At 43.8% G+C, this 19,071-nt stretch overlaps 1 protein-coding gene across 3 annotated transcripts in view; it reads left to right on the top strand.

Annotated features, from left to right (window-relative positions):
- Nucleotides 1-19,071, top strand: part of ADAMTS17 (ADAM metallopeptidase with thrombospondin type 1 motif 17) — a 188,599-nt gene that overhangs the window by 12,027 nt on the left and 157,501 nt on the right. For 2 of the 3 annotated variants that reach the window (XM_079954201.1, XM_079954202.1), the window contains exon 3: nt 1,270-1,435. In XM_079954201.1, coding sequence (XP_079810327.1) covers nt 1,270-1,435 — 166 coding nt within the window. Of the gene's footprint in view, nt 1-582; nt 644-1,269; nt 1,436-19,071 lie in introns of those variants that run through there. The other variant, XM_079954203.1, reaches the window with a different exon arrangement.

Here is a 19,071-nt window from a genome sequence, read left to right on the forward strand (position 1 = left end):
TCTAATCCAGCACCCTGTTTTCATGGTGCCCAACCAGATGGCCATGGGAAGCCCATAAGCAGGGCCTGAGTATAACAGCCCTGCAATATAGAGGAGGATGCCAGGGCTCTTCTTAAATTGTTTACAGGATTAGACAAAATAATGGAGGATAAGGCTATTGATAGCTCTAATCCAGAGTTTCCCCAAATTGGGTCTCCTGCTGGTTTTGGACTACAACTCCCATCATTGCTAGGTAGCAGGACCAATGGTTAGGGATGATGGGAATTGTAGTCCAAAACCAGCTGGAGACCCAAGTTTGGAAAACCCTGCTCTAATCCCATAGGCATTTGGTTGGCCACTGTGAGAACAAGGGCGTTGGACTAGATGGACCTTTGGCCTAATCCAGCAGAGCTCTTGGTATGTTCTTGTTCATTTACTGTGATATAGTGATGCCCCAAATATTAGCTTTCCTCTTCAGCAACTTCCAAAGTAGAGAGCCCACATTGGAACTGTGCTTCTGTTATTAGTGTACCGAAAGCACCCTAGAATGTAAATCAAGAGAGGAGAAAGACCAAGCTGATTTATGAACTTCATCCTCACCAGTAAAATTCAGCAATCTTCTTCTTGCCTTGGCTGAATTCTCCTGAAAATGTTAAAAAGAAATGTGAGCAGTTCTCTTATTTTAGTTTGTAATTTTCCTATGAAGCTATATAGCTAAAGTATGTCAATGAGACTGCCCTGGTGTAAGTGAAGACAAAGACTAGCGTGTTGTATGTGTGTGGCCTGTGTAATTTATAACACATATGTAATGTAGATTGTAAATCACATTAATGCAGTCAGCTGTTCCACATCCCAGCAGTCATATGTACGTGCAGAGAACTTATTTGGGTGGCTGCCTAGCTGGTATAGAACTCTCTCTTAAAAACAACCCCTCCCCCTTGAAATATCTGGCCTTATTCTCAGTCTGTACCCATCTGGTGGGTCTTGCATACAGCTGTAACAGTAAAAAAAAGGAGATGAACATTTCCCTTTTAAAAGTTTGATGTATGCCTGAGCACGCAATGGTGGCCCGCTAAAATTTTTGCTAGAGCTCTAAGTGTGATGTGGTGATAAGACTTAGCCCAGTGAGCTCATAAATATATTTTAGAAATGTTTAAACATCTTTTTTCTTTTTCTTTTTTGCCTAATGGAGTGGATATTTCCCCCCCCCCTTCCTGGTTGCCAAGTTATTGGATATTCTTGGTCAATGTGATTCCAATGACTTTTTTGTTTTGTTTTTGTGGTGAACAGGTTGGCTATATCCAGATTGGATCAGAACAGGTGCAGATACAACCAGTGAACACTTCCGAGACCTCGTTTCATGGGAAAGAGCACTTCATCAGGCACAAACGGGCCACCAGATCAGCACATCCCGGCAAGTCGGAGATCCCAGTTGAGCCCTGCAGAGTTGTAGCAGGTGGGTTATTGGAAGTCGGTGTGTGAATGAGTGGCCTCCTTGGAGCAGTGGCGGTTGCCGCAGCTAGAGTTGGCCTCGCACACCTGTTCGTTTGCTTGCTTGCTTACTCGTATGTTTGCAGAGTTGGAAAAGGTTCAGAAAAAGGCGACCAAAAGGATCAATGGGATTGAGTGACTCCCCTATGAGGAACAGTTGCAGCCTTTTGGACATATTAGTTTTGAGAAATGGAAAGTAGGAGGTGACATGGTAGAAGTCTATAAAATTGGAGAAAGTAGGTAGAGGAAAGTTTTTCTCTTCCCCCACTGAAACTTGTAGACATCTAGGGAAGCTGAATATTTGAAGATTCAGGCCAGATAAAAGAAAGTACATATTCACACAGTACATGGAACACGCTCCCATGGGAGGCATTGATGGCCACCATCTTAGATGGCTTTAAATGAGGATCGGACAAGTTTATGGAGGATAAAGTGGCTCCTCAGCAGAATGGCTTTGCTCTGTGTCCATGATGGGAGGCAGTAACGCAGCCGAATTCCAGCTGGTAGAAACCAAGGAGCGCTCTTCTGATCAAACCCTAGTTACATTTACCAGCAATAAAAACAATTTCAAGTCCAGCACAGATACATTCTAATATAAACATCTCAACCTGAAAGGCTTGAAAAGTGCTGAAAATATAATAAGAGACAGCAACTGTAATGAAAGGAAGTTCCAATGGGTATAGCACTGTAGGTGGAATGTTCTAAGATATGCAGCCTTTGGGTCTAGCTGTTTATCCTTACTCATCCTGTGTAACCCTTTGGCCTGCCAAAGAACATGGATACACTCTTTTCATATCTATGTTCTGTACAGGTTGAAGCGCTAGCAAGGTCCAGCTCACAAGGGCTTGGGAGGTGGCAGATGTCTTGAGCAATAGAAGCAAAGGTCAGGGGAACCTTATAGAAGTATACCAGCATATCCAAAATGAGGGAATGACATGACTGGCTTTCTAAGGTCATCTGATCTCCCAACCGATGACAAGGAGTGTTGTGGTCTGTAGCTTTTATATTCTGACATGAACTCCCCGCCCTGATGCAGTTAGTAAAGGTAAAGGTAAAGGTAAAGGTAAAGGTAAAGGTACCAGTCTTGACAGACTCTGGGGTTGTGCGCCCATCTCACTTAAGAGGCCAGGGGCCAGCGCTGTCCGGAGACACTTCTGGGTCACGTGGCCAGCGTGACATCGCTGCTCTGGCGAGCCAGAGCCGCACACGGAAACGCCGTTTACCTTCCCGCTGGTAAGCGGTCCCTATTTATCTACTTGCACCCAAGGGTGCTTTCGAACTGCTAGGTTGGCAGGCGCTGGGACCGAGCAGCGGGAGCGCACCCCGCCGCAGGGATTCGAACCGCCGACCTTTCGATCGGCAAGTCCTAGGCGTTGAGGCTTTAACCCACAGCGCCACCTGCGTCCCTGATGCAGTTAGTAGGAAACCAATATTTAACCAGTAGAGCTGCTGGTTTGATCCCTGCAATTCCTTGCAATATATCTGAAAGCAAGTCACAGGATGCTGCCTACTGCCAGGCCAGACTGTTTATCCAGCTAGCCTGCTATTTTCTACTGTGATTATACAGGAAACTGCCTTATACTGAGTCAGAACATTGTTCCATCTAGCTCAGTACTGTCTACATTGACTAGCACCAGCTCTCCAGAATGAGGTATTTCACCATCCTACCAGGAGAAGGGGGACACGGGTGGCGCTGTGGGTTAAACCACAGAGCCTAGGACTTGCTGATCAGAAGGTCGATGGGTCAAATCCCTGCGACAGGGTGAGCTCCCATTGCTTGGTCCCAGCTCCTGCCAACCTAGCAGTTCGAAAGCACATCAAAGTGCAAGTAGATAAATAGATGGCGGGAAGGTAAACGGCGTTTCCGTGCACTGCTCTGGTTTGCCAGAAGCGGCTTAGTCATGCTGGCCACATGACCCGGAAGCTGTACCCCAGCTCCCTCAGCCAATAAAGCAAGATGAGCGCCGCAACCCCAGAGTCGGCCACGACTGGACCTAATGGTCAGGGGTCCCTTTACCTTTACCAGGAGAAGCTTGGGATTGAACCCGGAACCTTCTGCATGCAAAGTCTACATTTTTCATGCTCTACATCTGAGTTATGGGCCAAGTTCCTGTCAGAATTCAGGCTCGGTCAGAGGTATGTGCCTATCTCTCCAGGCACCGGCTGAATTCTTTTGACCTCCCTCCGGCGACTCCCGGCAGGAAATACACACGAGGTCCGTTCCGGCGATTTTCCTCAGGCTGTGAGAAAAACACACCAACTGCTCTCCTCCTCCCTGCTCTCCAGCATTTCCCCAGGGAGGGGAATCAGACTCAGACAGAAATGTATCTACATCGCTTTTATTCCTGTCTTTCACTTCAGTACAGAGAAAACATGTCTGCTCTCTTCAACAAACAGAGAGAAACTCCAAACTCCACCCATGTACATCCTGTACAGGTCATATGACACACACACTGAGCTAACATCCGGTGCTCAGTACAGAATGGACTGCCCCTTTGTTTCCATGGCAACAGTCACATACATCCTGTCTGGCTTTGCAGCCACAAGCAGCTGACTGAGCTGCTGGCGCCTTTGCTTGCTGCAGCATTGCTGCTTTAGAATAACATACTCCCCCTAAAGTATCAATGCGTGCTGCGAGCAAAGCGTCATCCAGAGAAGAAAACAAACAGTTGTTATACTTATAACACTCCCCTGTTGTTTCAGTTCCATCCTTGGAACTACCCGCCACTGGTTTTACCAATGTACCTCTCTGGTTGTGTGACTTCCAAGGAATGAGTGCTTCTGCATTACCTTGGTTAACAACTCTCTGTTGTGCCTTTGTCTCTGACTCAGACACAGCTTCAATTCGACCTTGGTCGTTTACAACAGCAACACATGCAATAGCTTGGTTGGCAAACTCCTTTGAATACCTCTTGGGTGGTACACCCTTTGTTGCTCTCTCAGACCTACGTAAGAGGTGCTGCTCTCCCTTGCTTTCTGGTTCAGCCTCTGAACTCTCTGAAGAACCAGTACTAAGCTTAATCAGTGGTTCATCCTCCTCTTCTGAGGGTCTAGTCATTGTGTGAGATTTCCTCTCAATGACTGTGACAACTGAGCTGTCTGAGCCATCGCTGTCATCATCAGTACTACTGACCTCAATAAGATCAAACTCATCATCATCATCATCATCAGAATCATCATCATCACCTGTGGGAAATGTGTGAACAATCACTCGCTCCTGTTCAGGAGCACTCTCTAGAAATTTTGTGAGAATCACCTTTCCAGATTCAGACAAAATTACTCTGTAGAGACCCTTTTCATAACCCACAAAAATGCCTCTGGCATTCTTTACTCCACCTGGAGCTTCTGTTCTCACATGAGACCCAAAAACCTTGAAATGGGCAACAGAAGGTTTTCTGTGGAACAGTTTCTCAAAAGGAGAACTTCCCAACTCATTCGAAAACCTTCTCAACCACGTGTAAGAATATGACATTAGCGACTCAGCCCAGTACTCATGTGGCAGATGTGAACTAAGCAATTGTGCTTCCATTCCCTTTTGCAATTCTTTGTTCACCCTAACACAGACACATCTGTTCCAAGCTTCTTCGGAAGCTGCAATTTTGTGTCTTATTCCTTTCTTCTTCAGGAACCTCTGGAAATCCTGTAAGAGAAAAATTGGCTTCTCATCTGTGCAAAGACAATCTATGTCAGCATCATGCATATTTTTAACCTTATCACAAAACTCTTTAAACCTTTCTAAGGCTTCTTTCGGTCTCTCCAAAAGATAAATCCAGACAAAACCTGTAAAAGAATCAACACATATTAGGTAATACTTTGCATTGCCTCTAGATGGTGCTAAAGGACCAATCACATCAGCATACACCCGCTGAAATGCCCTGTCGACCCTTGAGGTGACCTGCTTGGCGTTCTTCTTGGCTACACCTGCAAAAGAAATCATGTTAGAATCATAAGAATTACATTCCATGTAATCACTTTGATCAAAAGTCAACAAATACAGTCCATCTTTCTCTTTGGCAGAAAGATACAACTCTCCATCTTTGTAGATCTCGCAGTGTTGATCATCATAGGACAGTTTTAGTCCCTTCTTGGCAATCTGCGAAACGCTGAGCAGATTGTACTTCAACTCTGGAACCAAATAAACATTGTTTATAGTCAAGTTCAGACTTTTAAGATACACAGTCCCAATTCCGGTGGCTTCCAGCTCTTGACCGTTGGCTTGTTGTACAACGAAGCTTTGCTTCTTAAACGACGAAAACAAATCCCTGCGATGGGTCATGTGAACCGTCGCTCCCGTGTCTAAAACGAAGGAATTCCCCACTTGTGGTGTGGCTTTTAGGGACATCAAAGCCTTTGCAGGCTTCGCCTGTGACTTGGCATGACTTCTGCCTAACGCCTCAGACTTCGTGGAGCTTCCCTTGGCTCCTTTGTTCTGACGTGGCTTCCTGCAGTTCCGCTGAGGATGCCCAGTCTGTCCACAATTGTGGCATCGGACAACGTTCAAAGCTACAGCGTCTCCTCCAGTAGCTACAGCAGTGGGGGTGTTAGAACTCCGTTCTTGACTCCCCCTGTCCTTCACTTCCAGGGCGGCAAGTCTGTCATGTTCACAAAGAACCACGGCAAAGACCCTGTCCGACGTTAGATCTTGCGCTGGGAGAGACCCCAGCTGACTGGCAACCGTTTTGTAAGTCCTATTCAGGCTGTTGATCACCATGAAGCAAAACACTTCCTCCTGCAGACGGAAATTGCGTTCCACCATCTGTTGACGCAGAAATTTCATTTCCGTCAGGTGCGCTTGAACATCTCCATCAGGCGCAAGCCTCAGGTTAGTCAGCTTTTCAAAATACAGCAACGCTGAAGAACCTGCATCTCTCTGATGTGTCCTTCTCAGCGTGTCCCAAACATCTTTCGCGTGCGGTAAATCTTGTATATGAATAAGCTGAGAGTCTGACACGCACAGAATTATAGCGGTTCTGGCCTTCACATCCTGTGACTCCCAAGCACGCGTTGGTGCTGCAGGGATGGGGTTCTCAATCACCCCAAACAGTCTCTGATTCTGCAGCAAGGCCTTCATCTTAATAGACCAAGATGCATAATTGTCACTGGTCAAGAGGGGTGGAGAAGGCAGGCTTCCCTTCTTGGCATCCATTTTGAGTCCTTGCATTGACTCTCAAACACAAGCCTCTAAAATCCAATAGCTGGCTTGTTTACACTCTGTGCACCTGGCAGCAATAACACTGGCCGCTTGGAAAGTCCCCTTCCAACAGTTCCTTTCTAAGGGCCTAGTCAAAACACGAGCTGTTTTTGCCACTCTGGGCATAGCCTGACTTCCAGCCCTTATCTTGAAACTGGCCTGCGTTGCTAAGCAACCACATTCCTTTCCTTGGACAGGAAAAACCACAAGAATGTTTGGAATGCAGACTCTTCTCTCTCGGAGCTGTTTTTCCCAAACGTTGCTCCCATGAAGCAGAGAATTAATCCATCTGCATTCACATTCTTAAGCCCGAAAATCTCATACCTGGGCTCCGTAGCTTGGCTTTCAGCTTCTTCTGGTCAGCTTCTAGCTGCAGAGAATCAGCCTCCATCTCAGGCTTCCATGGAGAGGGATGAATACAGTCTCCTTGATGCAGACTCCCATGGATCGTAGCAACCGTCCACTGCTACCAATGTTGGAATTCAGGCTCGGTCAGAGGTATGTGCCTATCTCTCCAGGCACCGGCTGAATTCTTTTGACCTCCCTCCGGCGACTCCCGGCAGGAAATACACACAAGGTCCGTTCCGGCGATTTTCCTCAGGCTGTGAGAAAAACACACCAACTGCTCTCCTCCTCCCTGCTCTCCAGCATTTCCCCAGGGAGGGGAATCAGACTCAGACAGAAATGTATCTACATCGCTTTTATTCCTGTCTTTCACTTCAGTACAGAGAAAACATGTCTGCTCTCTTCAACAAACAGAGAGAAACTCCAAACTCCACCCATGTACATCCTGTACAGGTCATATGACACACACACTGAGCTAACATCCGGTGCTCAGTACAGAATGGACTGCCCCTTTGTTTCCATGGCAACAGTCACATACATCCTGTCTGGCTTTGCAGCCACAAGCAGCTGACTGAGCTGCTGGCGCCTTTGCTTGCTGCAGCATTGCTGCTTTAGAATAACAGTTCCATCTATTTCAGAGTCACCTCCTTCCTAGCAGCATCAGACTTCAGGGTACCTAGAGATGTCTTTCCTAGCACCTGTTACCTGAACATTTTTAGGTGGAGACCCCAGGCATTGATCTTGGGACTTTCTGCATGCAAATAATGCCAATGAGTTCTGGCCTCTTTCCCCTCCCCCCAAGTCCTGCTGATTTCAGTACAGCTTCCTTCGGAATTTATAAATTAGGTTAGCCCCATCTGATTGGTGGGTGCAAGGCAGCCTCCCAAAACAATGCTAGAAATAGTTGTGCCCTTGATGCCTATCTATTCTAGGTATGTGACACTTAATGGGAACTTAGAGAGTGAAGCGTGGCTGAACATTTGGAGTAAAACCTTTTCAAAATTCTGAAGTAAGCAAAAATGCCAATAAGGCTAATTACATTTTCTGCACACCCCTTCCTGTAAGCAAGGCAGATCAGGACCTTGATCAGTTCCAAGTGGGCTGTGCTGTGTTGGCTAAGCTATGAAAAACATTGTTTTAGCAAAAGACTTGATTCTTATGAAGACGGGCAGAGCCTTGACTTCCAGCGGCCTGCCTCCCTGGGGAATGCAACCTGCATGGCTGTGGAGCAAAAGAGACTATAAGAGAGGGCACAGACTTTAAGCTTGTGACATCTGCTTTGTGTTTTACTGGAATCCCAAGATATACTGACTGGAGCAAAGTGTGAAAGGCATACAAGTTTTATAACATGATTCTATCTTAGCTGCTGTTGAGCAAGGGGTTGTGAGCACCAGAACAGAGTTGTGCTCACAGGCCGCCACCCCACCCGCCAAATCCATTTCCGGTTACCCCTAAGTGCTGTTATGCATTGTGTTTTATACTTTTTCTTTTGTATAAAGCAACTGAAAAATGTAATAAATAAATAAAAATAATTGCCACCCAATTTCAGTGAAAGTGACATTTTCAAGAGAGAGTAAGAACTTAATTTCTCTTTGAAATTTCAAACAGTAGAGGCAGAAATATTTGGATTTACGAAAATATTCTGGACAGGAGTTCTCTATGCATCTCTAGTTAAGTGCAATAGTTACAGTATCTTCTAACTAAGTATTTTCCAGCTAGCCTAGTGAATCTTAAATTTCATGAACTGTCCTTGGGCTCTTTTCTTATTTGTGTGTGTCTGTGCATTTTTTTAAAAAAAACAACATGATTGCTTTTTCTCCCTTTTGCTTCAAGAAAGATGTGATGTCATGGCTTCTAATAGGCTTAGTGTGTTAATGACCTAATTGACTCCTGTCTTGTTTGGATTAACGTTTTTTGTGCCTAAGAGGGGAGAAGGTGGGGAAACCCTAATCTGCTGTGACACACAAAAGAGCCTATTCCTTATGACATGGTTTGGGGACCAGGTGATCTTGGAGCACCCTTCCAAAGGTTCTTATGAGAATCAAAGGCCTCATTAGAATGGCACCCATCAGTGCAGGCAGGAGCTGGCCAGGATTCTATAAGAGACCTTTGGTTCCAGAACATGGTATTTAGGCTTTCACATTTAGGCACAAACTTAAGTTATTCAGAGCAGAAGCTGAAAAATAAATGTAAGGACATGCTTTTCATGCTATGAAAATTAATATGTATATTTGTATGAGGAGGAACTTGGAAAAAAATCTCAAGTATTTTAGGGTAGGCTGTTGAAAGAGCTTTGATGACCAGCAAAATTTATCTTGGTCTTGTATCTACTTCCTTGTGATGACAGTATTTACAATGTTGTGATTACAATGTTTACAAGATAAGCATGTGTGACTAAAGGAGTGGTAAGTGTGTGCATTGTGATGTTATATTTTGAAATGTATTACTAGATGGGAAGACATAAAATACAGGAGATAAAAAAGGGGGAGGAAGCTTTGCAAATAAATATGTATATTGAACCCAATGCATTTCAAATACAGTATCTTCTTCATAACTAGGCATAAACAGCTTGAGTCTTATTTTTTCAGCTCTGGCAGAATTGCAGTTTATGGAGTTGAGAATTTGATGTACAAACTATAGTTCTGTGTGCATTTATATTGCTGGAAAGGAACGGTCATTTGCTTGCAGTTCTTTTGTGGATAACGGAAGTGACCAAAAAGTGGCAATCTTGCAAATGGATTCTATCACTTTGCAGAAAAATCTGGTTAAATGTTAAAAATAGCTCTGGCATAAACTGATTGATTTATGTTTAAAAGAGACTCTAATTTGTGGGTTCTGAAACAGCTATACAAGTTATGTTACATTTATGGGAGAAAAGAATATCTCAGGTATTTACTGGGGCCAAGGATGACATTCTTGTTTAAGTAAGTGTAGATATCAGACACTAAAAGAAAGGCATGCCTTCTTAGATTAGCTATAAATGTGGTGTTTTCTCTAGGAAATCTGACGTGCCTTTCTTAAGGTCTGCTCCAAAGGTCTTAAATGGTGATTTAAAGTCCCATTACCTAGAAAGGACTTCTTATAAAATGCGGCTCAAGAGTGTGAAACAAGGCAGATCATCTTCTGAGGAAAAGCGATAATTTAATGCTCACGACACCAAGCTCATAAATTACTCTTAAATGTGAAACTGCCTAAAATTTGGCTCAACTGAACCACATTCTTCATTTAAAGCCTCGAGTCATACTCTAAAGAGAGGTAGGAATTTATTACAACAGAGTAAACGTATTTTTAAGAAGTGGGCTAAATTTATGCTAACACTTCTTTCTGCATAAGCAAATATAAATGCAAACAATGCATGTTTCTGAGCTAGGGTCTTTTTTTCCTTGGGAACCTTGTAATTCTTTGAGAACCTGTAATATCTGTGAGAAGATCGGTAGTAGTGAAATAATTTTTCATTACAGCTCTTCTCCTGTAGTGCACAGTGTATGTGTGTTTGATATGTTCTAGACTGATCATGTTCTTCAAGACTGGTCCATTAGGACCAACAAGGCCCTGCTCCACCAACCTCATCCTGCCATTAGCCAGCCCCACCTATTGCCTTCTTAAAGATAAAGGGACCCCTGACCATTAGGTCCAGTCATGGCCGACTCTGGGGTTGCTGCGCTCTTCTCTCTTTATTGGCCAAGGGAGCTGGCGTACAGCTTCCAGGTCATGTGGCCAGCATGACTAAGCCACTTCTGGCGAACCAGAGCAGCGCACGGAAACGCCATTTACCTTCCCGCCAGAGTGGTACCTATTTATCTACTTGCACTTTGATGTGCTTTCAAACTGCTAGGTTGGCAGGAGCAGGGACCGAGCAACGGGAGCACAGTCCATCACGGGGATTCGAACTGCCAACCTTCTGATCGGCAAGTCCTGGGCTCTGTGGTTTAACCCACAGCACCACCTGCGTCCAATTGCCTTCTTACTTATATCCAATAAAGGAGGTGCCACTGCCTTTCAGCTTCCTCCTCCTTCGTCTCAGTGTTGCTAATCTAGAACTCATTGAGGAAAAACTAGAATCAGCTGGCTTTGCATGTCATTGACTCTGACTCCAACTGTTGCTGGGCTCTTTGTCTTTTGCCTTCCCAGTCTGTAGGGAACTAGGCAGTTTTTCAGGTATGGAAGGCCTAAGTCATTTAGGGCTTTAAACATTAATGTGAGCACCTTGAATTGGGACTGGAAATGAACTGGCAACCAGTTCAAAATGGGGCTTCAAGGGCAGCCCCACGTAGAGTGCATTGCAGTAATCCAACCTGTAGATATGAATGGTCCAGCAATGAATCTAAGATTGCCCAAAGGACTTTTACCTCTAAATTTGTAAGCCTATAACTGCATTTCCAACATAGTGCCAGAAAGTTTGAAATTAAAAAACAAAAATTAGAAATTTCCAGATAAGGTTTAGTATTTCATCTCCCTGCTCCAGGGAGTGTCCAGGTATACATATTCAGGTATCACATGTGGGCCATTTCTCCAAACACTTATTAATTGTGACCACATGTTATTCCAGCATTAAGTCCTCTCCACCCCGTGTATTTTTAATGATTCTCTCTCCACCATGTTATTTTTTTTCCTGTAGGTTTAACTTGGCTTGAAAAACCCATTGTTATGGCCAAAGGCTGCACATACTAAAAATAGAATGCAATGTAATGAAACCTCTATTATCCCATATTAGGAAGTATCTGTTGAAATATTAACGAGTGCATTTTTTGATGACAGCTTGAGCTCGATGTATCACGAATTCAGTTTATAGGCTGTGGAGCTTTCAACCATCTTGGATGCCCATGTGAAATTCCCTTACACCATTTAAGAATCTAATAAAAAGGCACACCATTTTTAAACAACTCCCCACTCCCCAATACCTTTGGCTTCTTATTAAGCGACAACACTAAATAGCATAATTTATAGGTGAACAACTTTAGTGGTCCAGGGCTGCAAGTGTAACACAACTCCTGTGGCGGGCAGTTAGAGCCAGGGTGGTGTGGAGGTTGCTGTTTCTGTTCAAATATCTATTCATTGTGGAGTTCAGTGGATGAGCCTCCAGCCATGACGTCTGTGGTCTGTCTCCAACAACGGAGGCAGCATGCCTCCATATGCCTGTTGCTTGGAATCACAAGTAAGGAGAGTGCTGATCTGCCTAGGTCCTGCTTTTCAGACTTCCTTTGTTTATTTCCAGTTATAGGCTGCTTACAGTCTAGAGATGTCAAGGTAGCATCTGGTTGGTCATTGTGACAACAGGATTCTGAACTAAATGGGCATTGGCCTCATCCAGGTGGCTCTTCTTATGTTCTTATGAGACAATAACATAGAAGTAGCCTTCTACCAAGTCAGACAAATGGTCCATCTAGTTTCAGTGGCTGACAGTGACTCTCCAAGGTCTCTCTTAACCCTGTTTGGAGATGCCAGGAATGGAAGCTGGGACCTTTTGTGTACAAAATAGATGCTCAGCCACTGAGCTACACCTCTTCCCTTATAACATTAGGGTCTATCCCATAGTATGTGAGATATTTCTTTCTCATCCAACTATGGAAAACTTCTGAAAGTGAAACTGTAGGCAATCTCTGTCCCACCGTACTTTGGTCAAATCATGTATTTAAAGCATATGGCTTCCCCGAAGGAATCTTGGGAACTGCAGTTTACCCTTAACAGAGCTATAATTCCCAGCACTCTTAACAAACTGGAGCAGGGGCATGTGCCTTAAATGTGAGTGTGACATTGGTTACATCTTGGTAGGGCAGATGAGGGCCAGATAAAAATGCTTCACAGCCCATCCCCCCACCCCCAGGGAACCAGCTTAGCCATCTCTGTTATGAATACAGTACTTGGGCTCCAAATAAATTATTATGAGAGTATAGCATCCAAGTGGGCAGAGAACACAACCTCATGTTCGCGTGGAAGATATAAAAACACAATAAACACTATTAAATAAAAATATAAAGCATCATTTTAAAATACAGTAACCAAGATTAAAAATAATAGCTCCCAGATATAAAATAGTTGGCAAAACCTGGAACTGAAAAAGACATCTTGGCACCAGGTGAGCTTTCTTGGGGAGAATATTAGAGATCCAGGGAGCCATGCCAGAGAAAGACATATTCTTGGCATCATCTGCCTCGTATTTGAAGGTAGGGTTATCTAGAGAAGAGCTTTAAAAGAAGACCTTAATACTTAGGCAGGTTCATGTGGAAGGAGGTAGTCAAATAGCTTAGAGCTTTGAATGTTAAGATTAGCATGTTGAATGTTGCTTGGAAACAAATCAGGCGGCACCAGCACAGTCGTTTTAAAACTGGCAGGAAGTGTTCCACAAACCCAGCCCCAGACAGCAATTTAGGTTCTGTATTTTAAACCAAGTGGAGGAGGGAAGTCTTAGGCACATATAGCCAAAAATTTATTGTATTGTTTTATGAAAATGGTATTAAGTTTTGAAATAATGTAAAATTAATAAAAATTATTATAAGAACAACAACTCAGAAGGTTGTGCAATTGCGCAGATACAATTTTTAAAAAGAAAAAGAAAAAAAATGCTTCCTTTAGTTACTTGGTCAACACTCTGGGGACACTCTCAGGGACACTTTGAGAAGTTAAGAGGGTGGTGAGCTAAGGCCCCACCTCCTCAGTTTCCCACAATGGAATCCTGGCAAGTTCCATGGCTATAACCATCTCTTCCTATACACCCACCCACACCCACACATCAATAAGTTGGCAAGAGGGATGAGGGCAGAACTTGGCAGCTCAGGTTGCTGGTTGCTCATCCTCTACCTTAGTCGTTCTGATTACTTGGGGTTCTTAAGCAACCTGAGAGCTGGTATTGAATTATCCCCAGTGGAGCCATCCTTTCTCTGTCTCTCTCTCTCCCCACTTCATAAGGGAAGAATGCTGAACTTGCAGGGTCAGGGAGCTTAATCGTATAGCTTGGCTGTGTAAATTGACATCTCCTTACTCAGCAAATCTGCTGCCTGGGTAGTCCAAGGTATTTGCTTACATTACTAGGGATTACAGTGGAGACTACTTGTTAATAATGCAGTTGGGGACAGCACAGGGAAGTCTGCCCCTCCCCAAGAGTTGCAGCTGGGATCCATTCTGGACTGTCTGTTGCTGGTGGGATGGAGAGTGGGAGGTAGTAGAGATGCCAGCTATTTATTAGTAGTATTAGTAGTGGCAGCAGTAGTATATGTGTTTAATAATTCCCTGACAGGGACTCAAGGCGGCTTACAGATAAAATAGAAAAAGCTAAAAGCAAAGAGGACAACGGCAATTTAATCATATCTATCTATCTATCTATCATCTATCTATCCATCTATCTAACTATCTATCTATCTATCTATCATCCATCATCTATCATCTATCATCTATCTATCTATCTATCTATCTATCTATCTATCTATCTATCTATCTATCTATCTATCTATCATCTATCTAATCTATTAATTACAAACACACAATATCATTTAAAACAGGCGTAGGCAACCTAAGGCCCAAGGGCTGGATGCGGCCCAATTGCCTTCTCAATACGGCCTGCGGATGGTCCGGGAATTGGTGTGTTTTTACATGAGTAGAATGTGTGCTTTTATTTAAAATGCATCTCTGGGTTATTTGTGGGGCATAGGAATTCATTCATATTGCCCCCCAAAATATAGTTCGGCCCACCACATGGTCTGAGGAATGGTGGACTAGCCCACAGCTGAAAAAGGTTGCTGACCCCTGACTTAAAACTTATAAATAATTACAGTGAAACATCACAGCAACAGCCCTTTCCTTCAAAAGAGCCACTTCCCCAAAACCTGTCAGAATAAGAAAGTTGTCATCTGCTGGTGGAAAGACAAGGAGGGAGCCACAAGCTCTTTGCATATCACAATAATCAGGGAGGTGAATGTTGATAGATTCAGGACAGGCAAAAGAAAGTATGTCTTCACACAGTGCATAGTTAATCTATGGAATTCAGTCCCACAGAAGGCAATGATGGCTACCAACTTGGATGGCTTTAAAAGAGGTTTAGAGCCAGGGGTCAGCAAACTTTTTCAGCAGGGGGCCGGTCCACTGTCCCTCAGACCTTGTGGGGGACTGGGCTATATTTTTTTTGGGGGGGGGGGAGAACGAATTCCTATGCCCCACAAATAACCCAGAGATGCATTTTAAATAAAAGGACACATTTTACTCATGTAAAAACACGTTGATTCCGGACTGTCCACAGGCCAGATTTAGAAGGTGATTGGGCCAGATCCGGCCCCCGGCCCTTAGTTTGCCTACCCATGGTTTAGACAAACTCATGGCAATGTGCTTCTGAATACCAGATGCTGGAGGCTGCAGGAGTGCTGTTGCATTCAGGTCCTGCTTGTGGGCCGCTGTGAGAACAGGATGCTGTACTAGATGGGACACTGGTCTGATCCAAGAGGCTTTTCTTATGTTGCCATCATCACTGTTGCATTTTTCTATATAAAAAATGAAATGTACCCAGTTTACTCTGTACTAGGGCTTATTTCAGGAGGCTAAGGCTGATTACAGTGGTACATTGGGTTAAGAACTTAATTTGATATGGAGGTCCGTTCTTAACCGGAAACTGTTCTTAACCTGCGGTACCATTTTAGCTAATGGGGCCTCCTGCCGCCGCCACACTATTTCTGTTCTCATTCTGAAGCAAAGTTCTTAACCCGAGGTAGTATTTCTGGGTTAGCAGAGTCTGTAACCTGAAGCATCTGTAACCCGAGGTACCACTGTATATCGTGCAGTTGGTTAAATACGCTAAATACTAAATAAACCTGGGGAAGCGGTGCAAATCCCCACTTGGCCACCCAGTTCAGTGGGGTGACTTTGGGCCAGCCACAAATTCTCAGCCTAATCTACCTCATAGAGGGGTTGTTGAGGATCATATGGAGGGGAGGGGGCCAATTTGAGCTCTTTGGAGCAATGTGATTATAGAATGAATGAATGAATGAATGAATGAATGAATGTAAGTTTATGCTATGCATGCAGAATGCTCCAAGAGTCAGTCCCTGGCATTTTACCCAGCTCTGCAACATCACCATTTGAAAGAGCCTTCCACAATTATAATAATAATTTATATTAATAATAAATTTATTTATACCCCGCCCATCTGGCTGCGTTTCCCCAGCCACTCTGGGTGGCTCCCAACAGAATATTAAAAACACAATAAAACATCAAACATTAAAAACCTCAGATTTTGATGCTTGTTATGTACATTTCTCTGCCACTCAGTCTGCTTGGGTTTTATGACTTTCATGCTCACACTTAAACATCTGAGCTGCATGGCTTTTAACGCCCGTTTGGCTATTTGTTTATTTTAGCTTGGGGTTTCATTGGCTTCACAGAGGGAATGCCATTCCAAGGTTCATAAATCAGATAATACCAGAGGAGAAAGGGGAGATGTACTGTTGTGGCTTCAGCTTTCTTCAGTGCTGCTGGAGGTTTTCAGAGAGCTTCCTTCTTCAGTCTTGTAATGACTGGAGGCCAGGCCAGTCCAACAAATGCCTGCATGATCCTTTCAGCCCCACTAAAAGAATTCCAAATACTCTTGTTTGTGGCCCTTTCCATCACTCTGTGGGAACATCTAAGGTCTGCCCAAGTCCCCAAAAAACACGGTTGAGTAAAAGACAGTGCTGATCTTTATCCCATTTAATGGAGGATCTGGGATCACTTTCCCCCAACCTCATTGTAGTTGTGAATTCTTGGGGTAACTTCTGCTGGCTGTCAGCCAGCCCAGAGTGGTTTAACAGTCAACCTGTCTTCCCAGGAAACTCCGTACTAGGGCTTAGTTCAGGATGAGAATTGTAGTTCTGACAGAACTGTTAGAACCCAATACTAAGAATTTATCAAGAATGTATAACTTGCTGTTGAAGTGGAATACATTAGATGAGACAGTGAAGTCTGCTATGGTGAAATGGGCACAGGACATAGGTCATGACATTATGTTTGCTGACTGGGAGCAGTTATGGACCACAGGTATTAAATTTACGGCATGTAATGCCTTACGAGAAAACATTATGAAAATGATTTACAGGTGGTACATGACCCCAGTCAAGCTTGCGAAGATTTATCATTTGCCCAATAACAAATGTTGGAAATGTAAAGAGACTGAAGGTACCTTTTTCCACCTTTGGTGGACCTGCCCAAAGATTAAGGCCTTCTGGGAAATGATTTATAATGAAATTAAGAAAGTGCTTAAGTGCACCTTTAACAAAAAACCAGAGGCATTTCTCTTGGGTATGGTTGGCCAGCTGGTGTCGAAGAAGGATAAGAATTTCTTTTTGTATGCTACTACGGCAGCAAGGATTCTTCTAGCAAAGTATTGGAAGACACAAGAGCTACCCACGCTGGAGGAATGGCAGGCGAAAGTGATTGACTTTATGGGATTGGCAGAAATGACCGGCAGAATCCGCGACCAAGAGAAAGAGACTGTGGAAGAAGATTGGAAGAAATTTAAGATGTATCTTAAGAACTATTATAAAATTGAGGAGTGCTAAAATGCTGAGGGAAAAGAAGATGTAGAATTGCAGCGGAAAATTGTGTTTAATTTTAGGGTGGAATTGAAAAAGAGAATCAATTTTCATTTAAATTGGTTAAGAAGGGTTGCTGAATAATGGTTCAAAATTAAGGATGCAAAAAGGGAAAGGTATGGGGAAGTCCGGGAAAAGAGGGTTATGGAAACAAGTTTAAGAAAAAATGATTTATTTATTTTTTTTGTATTTGTTTTTATGTTGCTTTTGTTTATGTTAAAAATTTGGAAATTAATAAAAATTTTATTTAAAAAAAAAAAAGAGAGAATTGTAGTTCTGGAAGGGGAATAGGGGTCTTAACAACTTTCAGCCACTCTCAACAAACTACAGCTCCCAGAATTCTTTGGGGAGAAGACATGACTGTTTAAAATGATATCATGGTGTTTTAAATGTATGGTGTGAATGTGGCCATTCTTCCTCTTTTAGTTTGACACATTTCTTTTTGAAGGCATGCTCATTGTCAGGCACAGATTTCTTTTCTTTTTTCTTCTTTGTTGTGTCCAGCTCCAGCCGTACTTCATAGCAGTTACTCTGGGTTATGAGACCAGAATAACTCCCTCTCTCCCTCTCTGTCTCTCTTTCAAATAAAGGGAAAGAAATACAGTGTAGGGCTTTAAGCATGGAGAATAGGTTGGTGGGAGAGAGAGGCGGTGGGAAAGAAGAGTGCTTGAAGGAACCTTCTGAAAAATTCCACAGAACTCTCCTCACACTTGCATCATCTGGTGAGGAACAAGTGGGCATTGGATGCAAAGGCACTCCGAATGCCAGCCGCCATGGCTGCCAACTCCCAGCATGCAGCTGTTCCTCTCCTCTTCCAGTTTGCCTCAGGTTAGTTGCCAACCGGCAAACCTTCTCCCACCTCAATAATGAAAATCTTTTGACAGCCAGCATCGATGGACAGCTCTTGAGTTTTCCCTCATACTGGGTCCCGTGAAACACTTTGTAGCTTATGAGCCAGGAGTTGGCGGTGGGGGTGATGTGAGTGGCAGAGAGGGGTGGCAGTGTTGGAGTGAGGTTGGACGTGCAGCACTTTCAACAGAAAACGTGAAGCTTCAGCCCTCCACTTGGAGAGCCCATATTCTGCTAAACAAGGTAGCGGGCCATTTTGATGACTGCCAAGGGAGATGAGAGGCAGCCCTGCCCGGTTATCAGTTTGGAATCCTGGTTCCGCAGCCTTTAAAAGAAAAACCTAACTTTTTGCTGAGAATTATTGTATGGTGGAGGGGGAAAACTCCAGCTGTATTTGCTTCTTGAACCCCTCAAATTTAGCAATAGGCCACATAGGAAACATAGGCCATGTTCAAAGCATACATGTAAAGCTATACTATGGTACCACTTTAAACAGTCATGGCTTCTCCCCCCAACCTCAAAATATGTTTCTGGAACTGTAGTTTAAGGGCAGTGATACCTTGAATTCCCTGGGGAAACGGACTGACCGTTAAACCCCTCGGAGAATTGTCGCTCTGTGAGGGAAACGGGGGCCTCAGCACCTTTTACAAAATATGCCTTTCAGAA

This window comes from Podarcis cretensis, assembly GCF_951804945.1.
Source record: "Podarcis cretensis genome assembly, chromosome: 14".
NCBI lineage: Eukaryota > Metazoa > Chordata > Lepidosauria > Squamata > Lacertidae > Podarcis > Podarcis cretensis.